Source organism: Magnolia sinica, chromosome 4 (assembly GCF_029962835.1).
Source record: "Magnolia sinica isolate HGM2019 chromosome 4, MsV1, whole genome shotgun sequence".
In the NCBI taxonomy this organism is placed as follows: Eukaryota; Viridiplantae; Streptophyta; class Magnoliopsida; order Magnoliales; family Magnoliaceae; genus Magnolia; species Magnolia sinica.
In genome coordinates this window covers 76,845,257-76,863,740 of record NC_080576.1, presented here as the reverse complement: position 1 = coordinate 76,863,740, position 18,484 = coordinate 76,845,257, and the positions used below count along the sequence as shown (strand labels likewise).

General features: G+C 46.4%; 1 protein-coding gene across 1 annotated transcript; it reads right to left on the bottom strand.

Moving 5' to 3' along the window:
- Positions 1 to 186: 186 nt before the first annotated feature.
- Positions 187 to 18,224, bottom strand: LOC131243250 (uncharacterized). The gene is made up of 2 exons (XM_058242450.1): positions 17,805 to 18,224; positions 187 to 294 (listed from the first exon to the last, which is right to left on the bottom strand). The coding sequence occupies exons 1-2, from the start codon at positions 18,090 to 18,092 to the stop codon at positions 232 to 234; spliced, it is 351 nt and encodes a 116-aa protein (XP_058098433.1). The 5' UTR covers positions 18,093 to 18,224; the 3' UTR covers positions 187 to 231.
- Positions 18,225 to 18,484: the final 260 nt, after the last annotated feature.

The window sequence follows — 18,484 nt, the reverse complement described above, 5'->3', positions numbered from 1 at the left end:
GTGGCTCTAATATGCACGATAGGTCTTTGGTGGAATGCTTGAGAAAGTAGCTCTGATTTTCTTTATTCAATATCATTTAAGTGAGATGTGCGTTAAACAATTATTAAAACGGCATTAAACCCATCATATGGGTACTTCTAGCAACTTAAAATCCAAATTCCATTTCTTTAGAGGTGAATTTCCTAACTTCCAATTCTCGTCCTATGCAAGAGCCCCCTGCTTCAGCTTACATCAATTTTTCCGAACATTCTTGAAACTGCCTACTTTGCCATGTTGAGCACACCTATCCCTACACTGAACAATAAATAAAAGAATTAGAGGATGCAAATCATGGTTACAGTTAAAATGTCCAATGTAAGACCTGTATCATGGTCCGTACTATTCCGTGGACTTCTGCGGTCCTCCTGGTCGAATTTCGACAACCCTCGACCTGTGTCCAATGTTTACCCACGATCCTAAACTAGGTCCTGCATAACGATGTCAGCTCGAACCAAAACTTGTATCTTAGCAACCGCGCCATCGCCGCGGTTCCAACGCCATGACTCGCGCATCGAACCGATACTCAGGCCAGGAGATGTGGGTCCGCGTTTATCCTGAAGAAACGCCGTGCATTGTGAATTTCGAGGGAATCTCTATAATGTGTCCCATTAATCAATCAATCACCCAAGTCAAGTACACACCTTACCCCAAGTACAACCAACCCATCCCTCCTTTTCTCTTAAGTCAACTCTCTCTCCCCTCACCATCCTTGTTTTACAAAAAACTCAAACAAACCCATATATTCCTTACAACCACCACATTACCCCATCCCTTTTAGTCATTACTTTCCTCTCTCTCTCTCTCTCTCATATTCCATCTCTTCACTTCCAAGCAACTAAGAACCCCAAACATCCAAGCCTCCCCAACTCTCTCAAAAGCCAAGTGTGGCCCACCCTCTCATCTCTCATCCTCACCATCAAAACCCCATCAACCTCCATCAAAAGAGTAGGTAAGGAGCTAAGGAGTCCAAGGGATCGAGGAGAAGGCCTAGAGGTGGGTGATCTACCGTTGATTCTTCATTTAAGGACCCACTTGTTGTGGGACCCACTTGATGAATGCAATGTACAAGGGAGGGTCCAATAGTGGCGGGTGCCTCCCCTTCACGTATATCTCTCTCTCTTCCTCTCTTGTTCTCTATATACATTATGTTGGAATGGGCCCCACCAATATGTGTTATACCCACTCCGTCCATCGGAAGGTGTGGCCCACCATATTGTTGGTGAGGATCTACACCATAGATCCATAACTCAACTTGCAGTCTGAGTGGAGATACCTCGTTTCAACACTTGAAGTCTTGGTAACAATCCCTAGTAAGGGCGGTTAGTATGGAGCGTCTGTACTGACATCACCAAGCTGGTGAGCGTGGGCCCCACTTCATGATGCATGTGTTGCATTAAAACCGTCCATACATGTGAGGCCCACCATCAGCCAAGACGTTGGGCACTGACAGCGCTGGCCTTTCTCCCTCTGATACGCACACACTCACACTCACGCTTAAATCTAAATATAATATATGTTGTTATATATTATAATATAATATATTATAGGCCACTCCTACATGGGACCCACCTTGATGTGTAAGTCAAATCCACACCGTCCATTTCATTTCTCAGCCCACTTTAGCCGTTGAGCCAAAAAATGAACCCAATCTGATTTTTTGGTGGGCCCTGGCATGGAAAACAACATTTTTTCACCTTTAAAATCCATTAGGACCCACCGTCATGTCTCTAACCGCCAAAAACATACTGCGTATTGGACTTGTTTTATCCATCATGGGCAATAGAATCCAATTGTTGGGTTGGATTTTCCTAAGGCAGGCCCCACATGCGAAAAACCGTTAGAAAACGGTTTTCCAAAAAAAAAATTGAGGCAATCGCAGGAGCTGCTGCTGACCGTCCTCTGGACGCAGCAGCATCCTGCGCTACTGTGTTGGGCTAAGACCCACAGCCATAGGCCCCACGTGATGCGTGATGAACATCAACACCTTGCACTTTGTGGGCCCCCCTCAGGGCAGCAAGCCACCCAAAAATCAGCCATATACGATACTCAGGTGGCCCACCTCACATGGAATAGTGTTGAATTGGACGTCTGCCATTGAAACCCTTGTTGGGTCACGGAAGTTTTGCATTAATATGAAATTTGTTTTTTTTTTTCCACTTCACCCAGTCCGTGTGACCTTGTGAACAGGTTGGGTGAAAAATAAAGATTACGGTGGGCCTCAGGTCCACGTGACCTTATTAGCAGGTTGGGTGGAAATAAACATTACGGTGGGCCCCCATGTCTGCGTGACCTTGTCAATAGGCTGGGTGGAAAATAAACATTTGGTGGGCCCCACATGAGACCCACTGATGTATGTATAGTAATCCACACCTTCCATTGGTGTGGACTTCACCATGAGGTGTGTACTTCATCTATGTCGTTCATCTCTATGGGACCCGCCATGATGCACGTGTTGCATCCAAACTGTCCAACCATTTTTAAAAGATCATTTTAAGGTTTGAGACTAAAAATATTGCAGATCTAATTATCAGGTGGACCACCCTACAGAAAGCAGTGGATTGAACACCCACCATTAAAACCTCTTTTGGAGATTGCAGAAGTTTTCGAACCAATATGATATTTGATTCCTCTCTTAATCCAAGTTTTTATGACCTTATGGACAGAGTGGATGGAAAACAAGTACTACGGTGGGGTCCACTAGGATTCAATAGTGGAAATCAATATCACCACTGCCATTGGTGGTATGGTCCAGATGATCTTTAGATATGAATTTTTTTATAATGCTCTAAAATAATCTCCAATAACGGTTGAAGTATGTAGTTGGTACAGCCCATTGGTATAGCCCATTTATTTGGGTCCCATTTGATGAGGTCGATTTGATATATTTGAGGCCCACTTAAGGCCTGATATGATGTATTTTGGACCTGTGTGATTTGTAAGACCTGTACCCTAGTCCATACCATTCTGTATGCTTCTGTGGTCCTTCTGGTTGAATTCTGGCAACCTTCGCACCGTATCCGATGATTGCTCGCGATCCTAAACCGGGTCCCGCATACCTAAGTTAGTTTAAATCAAAACTTGTATCATTGCGACCGCGCCGTCACAGCGGTTCCAACGCCGTGACTTGCGCACCAAACCGATACCCAGGCCAGGAGATGTGGGCCCACGTTCATTTCGAAGAAACGCCGTGCATTGAGAATTTCGAGGGAATCTCTACAATATGTCCCATCAATCAATGTCAAGTACAAGCCTTACCCAAAGTACAACAACCCATCCCTACTTTTTTTAAAAATCCACTCTCTCTCAACCTCACCATTCCTCTTTTTCCAAATTTCAACCACAACCATACATCTTTTACAAAATTTTCAACCCAACCCATCACCCATCACACCTCACCCATCCATATCACTCCCATCATCTCACTCTCTCTCTCATTTCTTAAATCTCCCAAGCAACTCAAAGCCTCACACGTCCAAGCCTCTCCAACTCTTCCTAAAAGCCAAGTGTGGCCCACTTTCCCTACCCTCTAATCTCCCATCTCAACCATTCATCTTTCATCAACCTCAATTAAAAGTGAAGGCAAGGAGCATATAAGGCTAAGGGACTAAGAAAGAGGCTACTAAAGTGGGTGATTTACTGTTATTTTCGATTTTAGGGCCCACTTGTTGGTGGGACCCATTTTGATGTATGTGATTTAATCAAGAGGGGCCCATAGTGGCGGGGTCCCTCTATCTCACCGTGTATTTCTCTCTCTCTCTCTCTCTCTCTCTCTCTCTCTTTGTGATGGTGTGGATCCCACCAATATGTGTTATATCTACCCCGTCCATCTACATCAAACGGTGTGGCCCACCCTATTGCAGGTGATGATCCACACCATCCACTGTTTGGATGGACCCAATACATCCTTCTTTCTATATGTTATATTTTACATAATATATATAATATAATATGTATTGTATATATATAATATAAGATATATATTATATGTATATATGTTGGTGGGCCACGTCCACGTGGGACCCACCACAATGATGTGTTTACGTATGCTGAACAGTGAAGTGTAAACTGACATGGGAGTGTAATAACGAGCTAGCCAAAAGAGAAGGGAGTGGTGGGCCACTCATGCAGGCCCCACCTTAATGTTTTTATATAATCCAAGCCGACCATCCTATTTTCCAGATCATTTTAGGCGTTGAGCCGAAAATGATCTCAATCTAAATTTATGGTGGGCCTTAGCATAGCAAACAAGTTTCCTACCATTGACATACATCCTAATGTTGCTGTACATCAAAAAACCATTCAATATTGGTCTTGATAGGTTTGTATCGAGCCACAGGGACCAATGGCTGGTGTGGATCTTACTGATGCGGGCCCTACCTGTGAAAAACCATAGGAAAATAAAATTTTCAAAAAAAAAAAATTTAAGCAGGCAGCACTGACGCTGCTACTGCTACAGACGGACTAAGCAGGCCCTCACGGCCTTAGTTGTGGGCCCTACTGTGATGCGTTTCGAACATCCACACCATGAATTTGATGGGTCCCCACAGACCAGGTGTCCACCCTAAAAATTAGCCTTATATGAACTTAGGTGGGCCACACCATCTAAAATCATGTGAAGACATGCTTAAACATATAAAAACACTTGGTGGGGCCTACCTGAAATTTGGATGCGGCTGAAACTTGGTCTGAACCCTCAGCCAAGTGGGACACACATAATGGGTGGGCTGGATTTGTGAACCACATCAGGGTGGACCCCCTGTCTAAGTGGCCCTATCAACAGGTTGGCTGGTAAAAAAAATCAACGTGGGCCCTACCTTGGTCCACGCGACCTTATGAACTATTGGATGGCAGGTAAACATCACCGTGAGCCCCCTCACCCATGTGACTTTCCGATGTCGAGTCTCGCGTGCCAAGGCGATACCTAAGCCCACGTGACCTTATGAATAGATTGGATTGCAAATAAATATTACAGTGGGCCCAAGGTCCAAGTAACCTTATGAACAGTTTGGATGGCGCATAAACATTATCGTATCCTTTCCGTATCCGCATGCATCACACATGTACTATTTGATTCCGGTGCATCGCATTCATTCATGTCCGAGGATTTTTGTCATTCGACTGGATTGCTAACAGAGTCTGCTCGCGAGGGGTTGACCGTATCAATGCCCTTCGGGAAGACTACAGTATTGGGCCATTTTTGTTCATCTTGCTCAGTTCTGGTCAGTGATATCTTTTTGCCCACCGATCTATTTGTGTTGCCGATGTCAGACTTCGACGTTATGTTGGGCATGGATTGGCTTGCCGAGTACCACGCTGTGTTAGACTGTTCCGCGAGGACTGTCACATTCTCTATACCCGGCTTGCCACAGTTCCAGTTCATTGCCGAGCCCAAAGGAGAGCCGTTGTCATGCTTGATGTCCTGCCCCGTTGAGGAGCCTGTTGCCATTTGTATTAATCAGTAGCCGGTTGTTTGTGATTTCCCCGACATATTCTAAGAGATTCCGGGATTGCCATCACGCCGTCATATTGAGTTCTAGATAGATCTTGTGCCTGGTACCGCACCTATCTCGAAGGCCCTGTACCGTATGGCACCGATGGAGTTGCGTGAGCTACAGCGACAGTTGGACGAGTTACGTGAGTTAGGATTCATTCGTCCGAGCAGTTCTCCGTGGAGAGCACCGGTACTCTTCATCAGGAAGAAGAATGGCTCGTTGAGGCTCTTCATGGATTACCGCGAGCTCAACCGGGTCACGATTAAGAACAAGTATCCGCTTCCGAGGATAGATGATTTATTTGATCAGCTGCAGGCTGCATAGTTCTTTTCGAAGATTGACCTACGTTCTGGTTATCATCAGATTCGTGTCTGAGAGGAGGACATCCCGAAGATGGCTTTTAGGATGCATTATGGTTATTTTGAGTTTCAGGTCATGTCCTTCGGACTGACCAATGCACCCATAGTCTTTATACAGTTGATGAACGAGGTCTTCCGTCCATATATCGATCAGTTTGTTGTGGTAGTCATCGACAACATTATGATCTATTCAAGGACCTGTGAGGAGCATGAGCAGCATCTGGAGATCTCTTTGCTGACCCTCCGTGCCCACCAGCTATATACGAAGCTAAAGAAGTGTGAGTTCTGGCAGGAGGAGGTGAGATTCCTCGGTCAAGTGGTAACGAGGGAGGGTGTCACAGTGGACCCCTCGAAGGTTGAAGCAGTGCATCAGTGGGATCAGCCCACGACTGCGTCCGAGATCCGCAGTTTCCTTGGTTTAGCGGGATACTATCGACGTTTACGAGAGGCCTGGCAGGCCCTCACGGCCCCAGTTGTGGGCCCCACTGTGATGCGTTTCGAACATCCACACCATGAATTTGATGGGTCCCCACAGACCAGGTGTCCACCCCAAAAATTAGACTTATATGGAACTCAAGTGGGCCACACCATCTAAAATCGTGTGAAGACATGCTTAAACATATAAAAACACTTGGTGGGGCCTACCTGAAATTTGGATGCGGCTGAAACTTGGTCTGAACCCTCAGCCAAGTGGGACACACATAATGGGTGGGCTGAATTTGTGAACCACATCAAGGTGGACCCCCTGTCCACGTGGCCCTATCAACAGGTTGGCTGGTAAAAAAATCAACGTGGGCCCTACCTTGGTCCACGCGACCTTATGAACTGTTGGATGACAGATAAACATCACCGTGGGCCCCTTGGCCCACGTGACTATATGAATAGTTTGGATGGTGTGAACATCACAGTGGGCCCTACCTTAGTCCACGTGTGTAAGCCCCGTATCCTAGACCGTACCATTCCAAAAACTTCCGCGGTCTTTTCGGTCGAATTTCGGCAACCTTCGACCCTTAACCGGTATTTGCGCGCAACCTTGATTCTCATGCCGTCAACCCGAGTCGACTTAACCCAAGAGTTGTTCCATAGCGACCACGCCACCGCCGCGATTCCGATGCCGCGACTCGCGCGCCGAGGTGATATCCTGGTCAGGAGATGTGGGCCAGCGTTCGATGCGAGGAAAACGCCGCACGTTGCAAAACCTGAGGGAATCTCTACAACATGTCACCTCAATCCATCAATCAATCCCATCAAGGGTCAAGTACATGTCAAGTACACATCACCTTTCACCTATCCCCAAGCAATCCCCAAAGTCCATTTGCCACAAAAGTCAAAAAAGGGCTCTTACACCCATCACTCACCACATCAACACATTCATCACCCATCCCTCTCCTTACTTACAACTCTCTCTCTTATTTCTCAAAGTCATTCTCAAGCAACTCCAAGAGCACCATCCGTCCAAGCCCCTCCCCATATCTCCCAAGCTTCAAGTGTGGCCTATTTCTACCCTTTCATCTCCCATCTCAACCATCCAAACCTCATCTCCTCTGTTGGAATCAAAGCTAAGGAGCTAAGGAAGCTAAGGGAGCAAGAAGATTAAGTGGTGGGTGCTTTGATAGGGTAGGTTTAATATTTTTAAGATGAGCCAAGTGAGGCCAACCGATCAATGGTTTGGATCACACTTTGGACCCTAAGATGTGGCCGATGACCCACTGAGATCATCATGATTATTCCATGATGGGGCCATTATCCATGGACCCCATCATGATGTTTATTTTTCTTGCATACCTAGGGTCATCTACACCATCAATTTTAGTGGAGAATGGGTCTCCACCATTGGATTTCGATTTAATGGGCCCACATGTAATGGCCCACTTGATTTATGTTGTAGATCATTGAAGGGAGGGCCCATAGTGTCGGGGTCCCTCCATCACGTGTGTCCCACTCTCTATCTCTCTCTCTCCCTCTCTTTTTCATTTCCTTTTATAAGATCATGATAATGAGGTTATGTGGCCCACTTGAATGGACCCCACCATGAGGCATGTATTCTATCCAAACCATCTACAAGTGGGGCCCACTTTGTGTGTGTTGTATCCACACCACCCTCCATGAGGTGGCCCACCTAAGCAAGGCCCACCTCTATTGTAATTGCTACGTGCAACGTCTAGCGTCCACTAGGGACGCTGGACGTTTGTTAGAAAACACAAATATTAGCTTGGTTCCAAGCCAATGGGGTGGCCCACTTGTGTAGACCCCATCTTGATGTATGTTTTCAATCCATACCATCCATTCCTTTCCCAAGCTCCTTTTAGGCGTTGAGCCGAAAGATGGGACTAATCAGACCTTCGGGCGGGCCATACCATAGCAAATGGTAGTTTTCACTATTGAAACCTTCCCTGATATTTTTATACGCCGAAATATGCTCAATATTAGGCTTGTTTTGCTTGTCTTGAGTCATGGAGGGCCATTGGACGGAGTGGATTCTCAAGATGTGGACCCCACCTATGAAAACCACAAAAAAAATTGAAATAAGAAAATGTATAACAGAATGGCAGCAGGCGTTGCCTGCACATGCACGGGCGGACGGGCGAGCGGATGGCAACCCACGGCTCTAGCCGTGGGCCCCACCTTGATGTTTATTTGTCATCTAACCCGTTCATGAGGTAGCCCACTCCCAGCAGTGGGCCCCCTCCAAATTTCAGCTCCATCGGCAGCTCAGGCGGCCCTCACTGCAGGAAACGACGATCTTAAACTTCTGCCTTTGAAACTATTTTGTGGGCCACAGAAGTTTTGGATCAGGATGAAATTTGTTTTCACTCTTCATCTAGGTCTGCGTGACCTTATGGGCAGAATGGATGGCACATAAGCATTATGGTGGGCCCCACATGGGACCCACAGTGATGTATCTGTTTTATTCACACCGTCCACCATGGACGGTGGAACCCACCATGGTGCATGTGTCTTCAGCACATCGCCTAGTGTTGGACGGTGAGACCCGATGATGCATGTGTTCTCTCCATGCTACCCATCCATGCGGACCCCATCATGATGCTTGTGTTGCACCCCAACCGTCAATCCATTTTGTAAGCTCATTTTAAGGCATGAGCTAAAGAATGAGTCAGATCCGTGGTTCAAGTGGGTCCTGCCACTACTATTTGAAGTGAGGATCGGTTGATCCTTTGACATAATTCATGTATATGTATATACTTATATATATATGTATGTATGTATTTGTGGCCATTTTTTTTAGGGCCCACCTTGGCATTTATAAGGCCCATGTTATGAGGCCCATTTGATTTACATAAGGCCCATGTGATTAAGCCCATTGTGATGTATTTTAAGGCTCATGGGTTATGGCCCATTGCAATGTACATAAGGCCAGTTAGTGAGGCCCATTAATGCCGCCCATTTGATGAATGTAAGGCCCATATGATACGACCCATTTGATATATTGAAGGCCCAATGGGATGTACCTAAGGTCCATTACAATGTGTTATCCCAACATGGTTTATGCAATGATGTTTACGACAGTCGTGCCTTGGGAGCAATGTTGGTTTGACGTCCATAATGCAAGTATAATGTTGGTTAAATGTCCACATTACAACTCTCCCTAGGGCCCATTGTTTGACCCGTACTTGTTGTACGTAGGCCGTCTAGGCCATCTGCATTGTAAGGATAGTGCATTACTTTATATCATGTGTAGTATAGCTCCATAACTCATGATCATACGCATCATATGTATGCTTGATATGAGGAGTGACTGATCATAACATATGCCTTCGAGCAGATTATTTAGGAGCTCCTGGATAGGGGGTGTTGCCCTACATGAGCGCATGATACGCGCAGGATTACTGTATGACTGGATAGTATGATTCATGCATTCGCATTGTGTGATATGGTTACTATACGCCCTAGCAACATCAGGGCCATAGCCTCCACTGACGTATCATGGTTGCAGGATTAGATACTGAAAATATTATTCTACATGGGGTGCTATAGATATCCCTGGGTGAAAGTCCCCAAACCCTTATGGTACCAAGAGGTTGCTCCAACTTCTAGACCGAGTGGGTGCATGAGTGCTGAGTGCTGATTACCAGATGGTTGCGCTTTCCACTGTGTCGTGGTCGGTTGGAAGGGGGTGTATCCTTACCTGCCCGAGAGGAGGGGCCAAAGCTAGGCTGAGTCTGACCAGCTCGAGGAATGGGTCTGCTATTGACAAGGCGAACCTGATATTGGCAGGCGGATAGTGAGGTCTCTTCCACTCACCTTATTGCGCGCGATGGGGCGGCAATCTGGTTGGGGTGTACTAGACCCCGGTGATATTCCAGATTTTGAGGTGTATTGATATGTGGACTTAGATGAGGATTTGTATGCTTGAGTTGCATTTTGCATTGCATGGCCTTGGTATGGCCGACATCATTCTTTGCACCGCATGGCCTTGGTACGGCAATGATATTCTTGGCTTTCATTAGCATGTTTCGCATTACTCTGATACTGCATAAATGCATTACCACCTTGAGCACACACTTTCACCACCTTCTAAGCTTTCTATAAGCTTATGCATGACTGTTGCGTGCAGGTGACGTTGGATCGCAGCAGTGCTGAGGCTTGAGCACGTTGCAGATTATTTTGGAGTTTTTGTTCATCATCATTGTATTTCCCTTTATGCTCACTGTACTTGTAAAGTTTTTTATCATAGTGAAAATGTGATGGAGTTTTTGGTTGTTGTTTGTGGGTTATGCCTTTGGTTATGCTTATTGCGAATCAAACTAATGTTGAAAATCCTCCTTGTACCATCCCAGGATTGAAACTTGGCGAATGGGCGCTGGGGGCCGAAAATGGGGTTCTACGAAGGCTGTCGGCGCCGGATTCAGCGATCGAAAATTTTGTGAGCCCGATTTCCGAGTTTGGGGCGTGACAACATGACCTTATGAATAGATTGGATTGCAAATAAATATTACAGTGGGCCCAAGGTCCAAGTGACCTTATGAATAGTTTGGATGGTGCATAAATATTATGTTGGGCCCTAGGGTGGGTGGAAAATAAACATTATGTTGGGCCCTAGGCTGGGTGAAAAATAAATATTATGTTAGGCCTTAGGTTGGGTGGAAAATAAAAATTATGGTGAGTCCTACTTAGAACCCAGTTGTGTATGTATTGTAATCCATACCCTCCATTAGTGTGGGTTTCATCATGATGCATGTGTTTCATCGAAACCGTCCAACCATTTTGGAGATAATTTAAGGCCCATATTATGAGGCCCATTGTGATGTATGCAAGGCCCATGTGACTAGGCCCATGTTGATGCATTTGTGGCCCGTCATTGAGGCCCACCTTGATATGTACTGGAGGCCCATGGGTCAAGGCCCTATAGGACGTACATAAGGCCCATTGTAGTATGATTCCACCATGGTATATGTGTTGATTTTATAGTGGGCTACACCTTGGGAGCAATGATGGTTTGATGTTCACATTGTAAGGATGATGTTGGTTAAATGTCCGCATTGTCACTCTCTCCCTAGGGCCCATTAATAGGCCCATACCTGAAGCATATAGTCCGTCTAGGCCCATATTCGTTTTGATCAGAACCCATTACCACATAACATGCTTAGTATAGATTCATGATTCATGATCATACGCATCATATGTATGCTTGATGTGAGGATTGATTGATCATTGCACATGCCTACGAGTAGATGGTTTATGGACTCCCTGATAGGCGGAGTTGCCCTACATGAGCACGTGGTATGCGCAGGATTGTTGCATGTCTGATGGTATGATTCATGCACTTGCATTCGTGTGATTGTTCTCATTGTATGCCCTAGTGACATCAGGGCCATAGCCTCCACAGACACATCGTGGGTGGCTAGATTGGATGCCGAAAATATTTAGTTCTAACATATGGGTGCCGTAAATGTCCTTGGGTGAAAATCCCTAAACCCGATGGTACTAGAGGATGACTCCAATGTCGAGACCAAGTGGATATATGAGCGCACGAGGGCCGAATACCAAGAGGCCGCGTCTGTCAGTGTGTCGTGGTCGGTTGAAAAGGGGTGTTGCCTTACTTGCCCGAGGGTAGGGGGCAATACTAGGCTGAGTTTGACCAGCTCGTGAATGGGTCCGTTATCGACATGCCGGATAGGCATTGGCAGATTATTGGCCAGGCGGATAGTGAGGTTTCTTACGCTCACTTGGACTGTGCGGCTAGGAGAGCGGCAGTGCTACTTGGAGTGTACTAAATCTTGGTGATTATCCAGAATGAGAACTGTACTGATATATGATGAGGATTGGCATGCTTGAGTTGCATCTCGTATCGTATAGTCGTGTTATGGCCAATAGCATTCATATGTTGCACTGCATAGCCTTGGTACAGCTGATTGCATTCATGTACCCCTCACCATGATTCCGCATTACTCTGACCTTGCATTCCGAGCACGCTTATATTGTGCACACACTTACACCACCCTCTAAGCTTTCTATAAGCATATGCACGATTGATGCGTGCAGGTGACGCCAGGACACAGTCGCAGCCATAGTCTCGCTGTAGTTGGAGCGTGCAGCCGAGCTTCTGGAGTTTTGTTACTTTCTTTACATTGTATTTTCCTTAAATACACACTGTATTCAAAAGTTTTTGATCATAGTGGATTTTGTGATGGTGTTCTTGTGGTTATTGTTCGTGGGTTATACTTTTGGTTATGCTTATTATGAATTAAACTGATGATTATAAATCTTCCTTGTAGTATCCCACGATCGGAACCTGGTAAATGGGTGCCGGGAGCCGAGAATGGAGTTTTACGGAGGCTGTAGGCGCCAAATTTGGCGATCGGGAATTTTGTGAGCCCGATTTTCGAGTTCGGGGTATGACAGAAGTTGGTATCAGAGCGAAGTTTAGGAATAACCAAGAGCAACATCACATGTTTGCTATGAGTTTAGGACGATTAAGTTCCGAGTGCGTAACCTTCCGGTTGAATTTCCTAACGTGCGATTCTCAAGGTTGGTCAGCGTCCATATTCTTCTTATAGGACATGCCGCGTAGGCGAGTGACCCAATCGACTCCCGCTCCACCACCTGAGGCTCCAGCTTTACCACCTGCGCCTCCCATTCTACCACTAGAGATCCCTGCTCCACAGCCTGAGGATGTCGTTCCTCCACCAGAGGCCGGTGTGAATCCGACTGTGCCTGTGAGTGACTCGCAGTTACAGCAGATGTTGCAGGCTGTGACTGCTGTGCTTCAGGGGCTTGACAGGCACCCAGTTATTTCTCCAGCCCAGGCCGAGCAGGAGCGCACAAGTGCCCTTCTTCGAGAGTTCGGACACCTTGATCCCCCGCATTTTAGGGCGAGCCAGATCCAACTGTAGCTGAGAGGTAGCGCTTCGATGTGGAGAAGATCTTCAATGCCATGTCATGTACGACCCAGCAATGAGTCCGGTTGGCAGTGTTTCTTTTCCAGGGCGAGGCCAAGCACTGGTGGACCTTCGTTACCCGCGTCGCAGGACCTGACTATGTCTGGACATGGGAGGACTTTATCGACCGATTCGAGCAGCAGTACTTCCCTAACCATATTCGACATCAAAGAGTACTGGAGTTTGAGACTCTAGTACAGGGGGACATGACCGTGGCATAGTACGCAGCCCGTTTTGTGGCGCTATCGAGGTTTGCACCATATATGGTTGATGATGAGGGTCGGAAGGCCCACCGTTTTGAGAACGGCTTACGTTACGGTCTTCGATGCCGTATGATTGGGCATGAGCTTCCGACCTTTCAGGTAGTAGTGCGGAGGGCCCAGATTTACGAGACTGAGTGGGCCGGCTCGCAGAGCGACTGAGATCAGAGGAGGGGTCAAAATCGGAAGAGGCAGGCCCCCTCCAGTAGCTCCCAGCAGCATCGACGACTATAGAGGTATAGGAGCCACCCACCTGCTAGAGCACCACCAGCAGCCCCAGGAGCACCTCCAAAGCCACCCCAGTAGCCATTTAAAGGGACTTATTTTGGATGTGGAGGGACAAGGCACTGCCTGTCTGAGTGCCCTCGCCCTCATCTACAGCCATCGAGAGCACCACATCAGCCTTCACAACAGCAGCCGAGAGCACCGCAGCAGCCTCCAGCACAGCAGCCACCTCAGCCGTTGAGGCCCTAGCAGTACAGGCCGCCGCAGAGGTAGTAACAGCACCAGGGACCTCAGAGGGGACAGACACCTCCCCAGCCAGCTCAGACTAGGTTTTATGCGGCTCAGCAGGATCCGCAGTCATCTAGAGGAGTCATTGAGGGCTTCTCCTGTATTGTAGCCCCGTTGACCAGGTTGACTCAGAAGGGCGCAGAGTTTATTTGGAGTGGCGCCTGTGAGCGAGCATTTGTAGATCTGAAGGACCATCTAAAGTCCACTCCTATCCTCACTCTTCCCTCTAAGAGTGATGGATTTATTGTATTTACTGATGCTTCGTGTATTGGATTAGGTGCTGTCCTGATGCAGCACGACAGACCTGTGGCCTTCGCGTCTCGTCAGCTCAAGGTCTATGAGCTGAACTACCCTACACATGATTTGGAGCTGGCAGCAGTCGTCTTTGCACTGAAGGTGTGGAGACACTATCTTTATGAGGTCAGGTTCGATCTCTTCTCTGACCACAAGAGCTTAAAGTATCTATTCTCTCAGTCCGAGCTGAACATGAGGCTGAGACGCTGGATGGAGCTCCTGAAGGACTATGATTTTGACCTCCAGTACCACCCAGGTAAGGCAAACGTGGTGGCGGATGCCCTCAGCCATCAGCCACGAGGCCTGGTGGCACATATGATGATTCAGGAGTGGAGGATGCTCGAGGATATAGCAGAGTACGACTTTGATTTTGGTCTACAGTCTTCTATCGTTCAGCTATCGAGTCTATCGATTCAACCCTCTCTTATCGCAAGGGTGATCGAGGCTCAACAGACAGATGAGTCGTTACAGGATTATCGAGCAGGGGCAGCATCTAAGAGTCAGATAGATTGGCAAATTGGTGTTGATGATGCACTTCACTTCAAAGGCTGATTATGTATCCCGGATATTCTCGAGTTATGCAGAGATCTTATGACCGAGGCACATTGATCGCGATTTTTTATCCACCCTGACTAGACGAAGATGTATCGTGATATGAGAAGACAGTATTTTTGGGTGGAGATGTAACGTCAGATTGCCAGTTTCATGGCCGAGTGTGACACATGCCAGCGTGTCAAGGCTGATCATCAGAGACCCCCTGGTCTATTGCAGCCATTTAGCATCTCGACGTGGAAGTGGGAGCACATATCTACAGATTTTATTATGGGTTTGCCGAGGACTCAGTGCGGTCATGACGCCATTTGGGTCGTCGTTGATCGTCTGACGAAGTCGGCACATTTTCTTGCGATTTGTGCGACTTGGCCTTTGGACCGGCTTGCGAGGTTATTCATCGAGGAGATTGTGAGACTGCACAGCGTTCTGGTCTCGATCATTTTTTACCGAGATCCGAGGTTCACGTCTCAATTTTGGAGGAGCTTTCAGAGAGTTATGGGCACTGATTTGCAACTCAGCACCCTGTACCATCCGCAGACTGATGGCCAGACTAAGAGGGTCAACCAGATCCTTGATATAAGGAGTGACTAGTCATAGCATCATATAGCTCATACGCATCATACGTATGCTTGATATGAGGAGTGATTGGTCATAGCATATGCCTTCGGTTAGATTATTTATGGGCACCCTGATAGGCAGAGTTGCCCTTCATGAGCGCGCGGTACGCACGGAACTGTTGCATGACTGGTAGTGTGATTCATGCACTTCACATTTGTATGACATGATTACTACATGCCCTAGTGACATCAGGGTTATGACCTCCATAAACACATCATGGATGGCAAGATCGGATACCGAAAACATTGTTACTAAGCATCGGGGCGCCATAGATGTCCTTGGGTAAAAATCCTTAAACCCGATGGTACTAGAGGATGACTCCAACGTCAAGACCGAGTGGATATATGAGCGCACGAGCGCCTAATACCAGGAGGCCGCATCTCCTACTGTGTCATGGTCGGTTGGAAAGGGGTGTGGCTTTACTCGCCCGAGAGTAGGGGGCAATACTAGGCTGAGTTTGACCAACTCGTGAATGGGTCTGCTATCGACATGCCGGATAGGTATTGGCAGATTATTGGCCAGGCGGATAGTGAGGTTTCTTACGCTCGCTTGGACTGTGTGGCTGGGAGAGCGGCAGTGCCATTTAGAGTGTACTAAATCCCGATGATTATCCAGAATGAGAACTGTACTGATATATGATGAGGATTAGCATGCTTGAGTTACATCTCGCATCGCATGGCCGTGTTATGGCCGATAACATTCATATCTTGCACCACATTGCCTTAGTACGGCTGATTACATTCATGTACTCATCACCATGATTTCGTATTACTCTAACCTTGCATTATGAGCACGCTTATATTGCGCACACACTTACACCACCGTTTAAGCTTTCTAGAAGCTTATGCATGATCGATGCGTGCAGGTGACGCCAAGACGTGGCCATAGCCTCGTCAGAGTTGGAGCATGCATTCGAGCTTTTGGAGTTTCTGTTATTATCATTATCTTGTATTTTCCTTTCATACGCATTGTACTCAAAAGTTTTTTATCATAGTGGATTTGTGATGGTGTTCTTGTGGTTATTGTTCATGAGTTATGCTTATGGTTATGCTCATTATGAATCAAATTGTTATTAGAAATCCTCCTTGTAGGATCCCAGGATCGGAACCTAGTAAATAAGTGTCGGGAGCCGAGAATGGGGTTCTACGGAGGCTGTCGGTGCTGGAATCGGCATCGAAAATTTTGTGAGCCTGATTTCTGAGTTTGGGGCATGACATCCAATACTACCAAAAAAGAAAAACATGCCAATTATTCTTTCTTTGGTATGGAGTTGGAATCACATGGAACACAAAAGAAAAAAAGACTAAGTTTCTGTTAATTATATATCCAATCGCTATTGTTTTCCTATGGTGTGGTCTACCTGAGATTTATATGTCTCTCATTTTGGGGATCAAGCGATAAAATGATCTGTAAAAATGGATGAAACACATACATCATGGTGGGCCCACAGAGCACCGACAACCAGCCACTGGGCTGGTGGTAGGGGACTAGCCAATCCGTTTCCAATTGATAATCCAATCAGGTCAAACCAACCTGATAAATGGGATGACTCAAAAATAATGGCAATCCATTGGTCCAAACTCACCATGAAAATGGAATCACTCAAAATTGATGAAAAGATCAGCTTAGACTCACTGTTAAAATGTAATGGCTCAGAAATTACGAAAATCCAATGGGATCACACTGAAAAGAGTTGACAACCACCAGAAAAAAAAAACTCCAAATTCAAATGGTCGCCCATTTACAATTGGATTGTCAGGCATCTTACTCTAATCACGAGGTAACCCTTATTAGTCTGATTGGATGCCATACATACATCATGGTGGGCCAAGAAAACAATTAATTTAAGCTATTTGTCCATGAAAAAGGGAAAGTTTCAAAACGGTATTTTTGGCCTGTACGACAGTTTATAGATTATGAATCCTCTCTATGTGGGTCGACAAATGAGTGAACCGGCCTAAAGTTGGGAATGGAGTACATTTCATTACACGGCCTAGATATTGCATTATAATACAAATCATCATTTGAAAATCTAAAATATAGTTTATTTAGTGTCATGTACCCGCATAACACCAATAGCCGTTTGCAATTACAAGTAAAAAGAAATGATAGACCCTATCTTCACTTTCCCCCGAAGCATATAATATCTAAAAGCAGAAGAAACCCCATACAGAAAATTCATACCAACCTCCCAAGAGGAAGCCTGGAAGGCACACCATGATAATGGTGGTGACCCATAATAGTTTTGTCCAAGCATACCAAAGGAGATGGGGTTACCTCCATGAACATGTAATTTCCAGCAATCGGATCTCCTATATGATTTCTACTCTCCTTCAACCTCTTCCACATCTTGGTCCATGTTGCAGAAACCAGCCTAGCCTTTCTTCTCAACAATCTCCTCAAGCCTGGGATCCTTAGCCTTGGTCTCTTCCTACTAGATGCCCTTTTAAGCCTCCTCCAACTCCTTGTCCTATTCAACCCTTTATCTTCCTCTTCTTCTCCTTCGAACTTGCCAACGTTTCTTAAGTCTCTAGTAATAGATCTTGGTAGAAACCATTTGGACATTGTCTCTCTCTTTCTCTAGAATCGGATGGATGGAGTTGTGAAGGGGGATAGGTGGATGTGTTGATGGTTATTTTCTTTAAAGAGGAAGTCTGGAGGCCATATCAAGAGAGGCCGAAGTGGAAAATGGAGAGAGAGAGAGAGTTTCGGTCGGTTATTGAAGGGAGGAGAGAAGAGGGGAGAAGGGTTTTGGGAGAGAAGAGGCAGGAGAGGAGGGGAGAAGGGTCTTGGGAGAGAAGAAGCGCAATCGATTTGGGGAGGGCGTGCGATTTGGGGGGTGAAAACGAATTTAGGTTTTTTTCCATTTAAAACCAGTGGCGATGGCTTCATTGTACACAAGCGGCCCACATAAAAATGCCCCTTATGTCCATCTACAGCAGCGGTTTGTTGTGGCC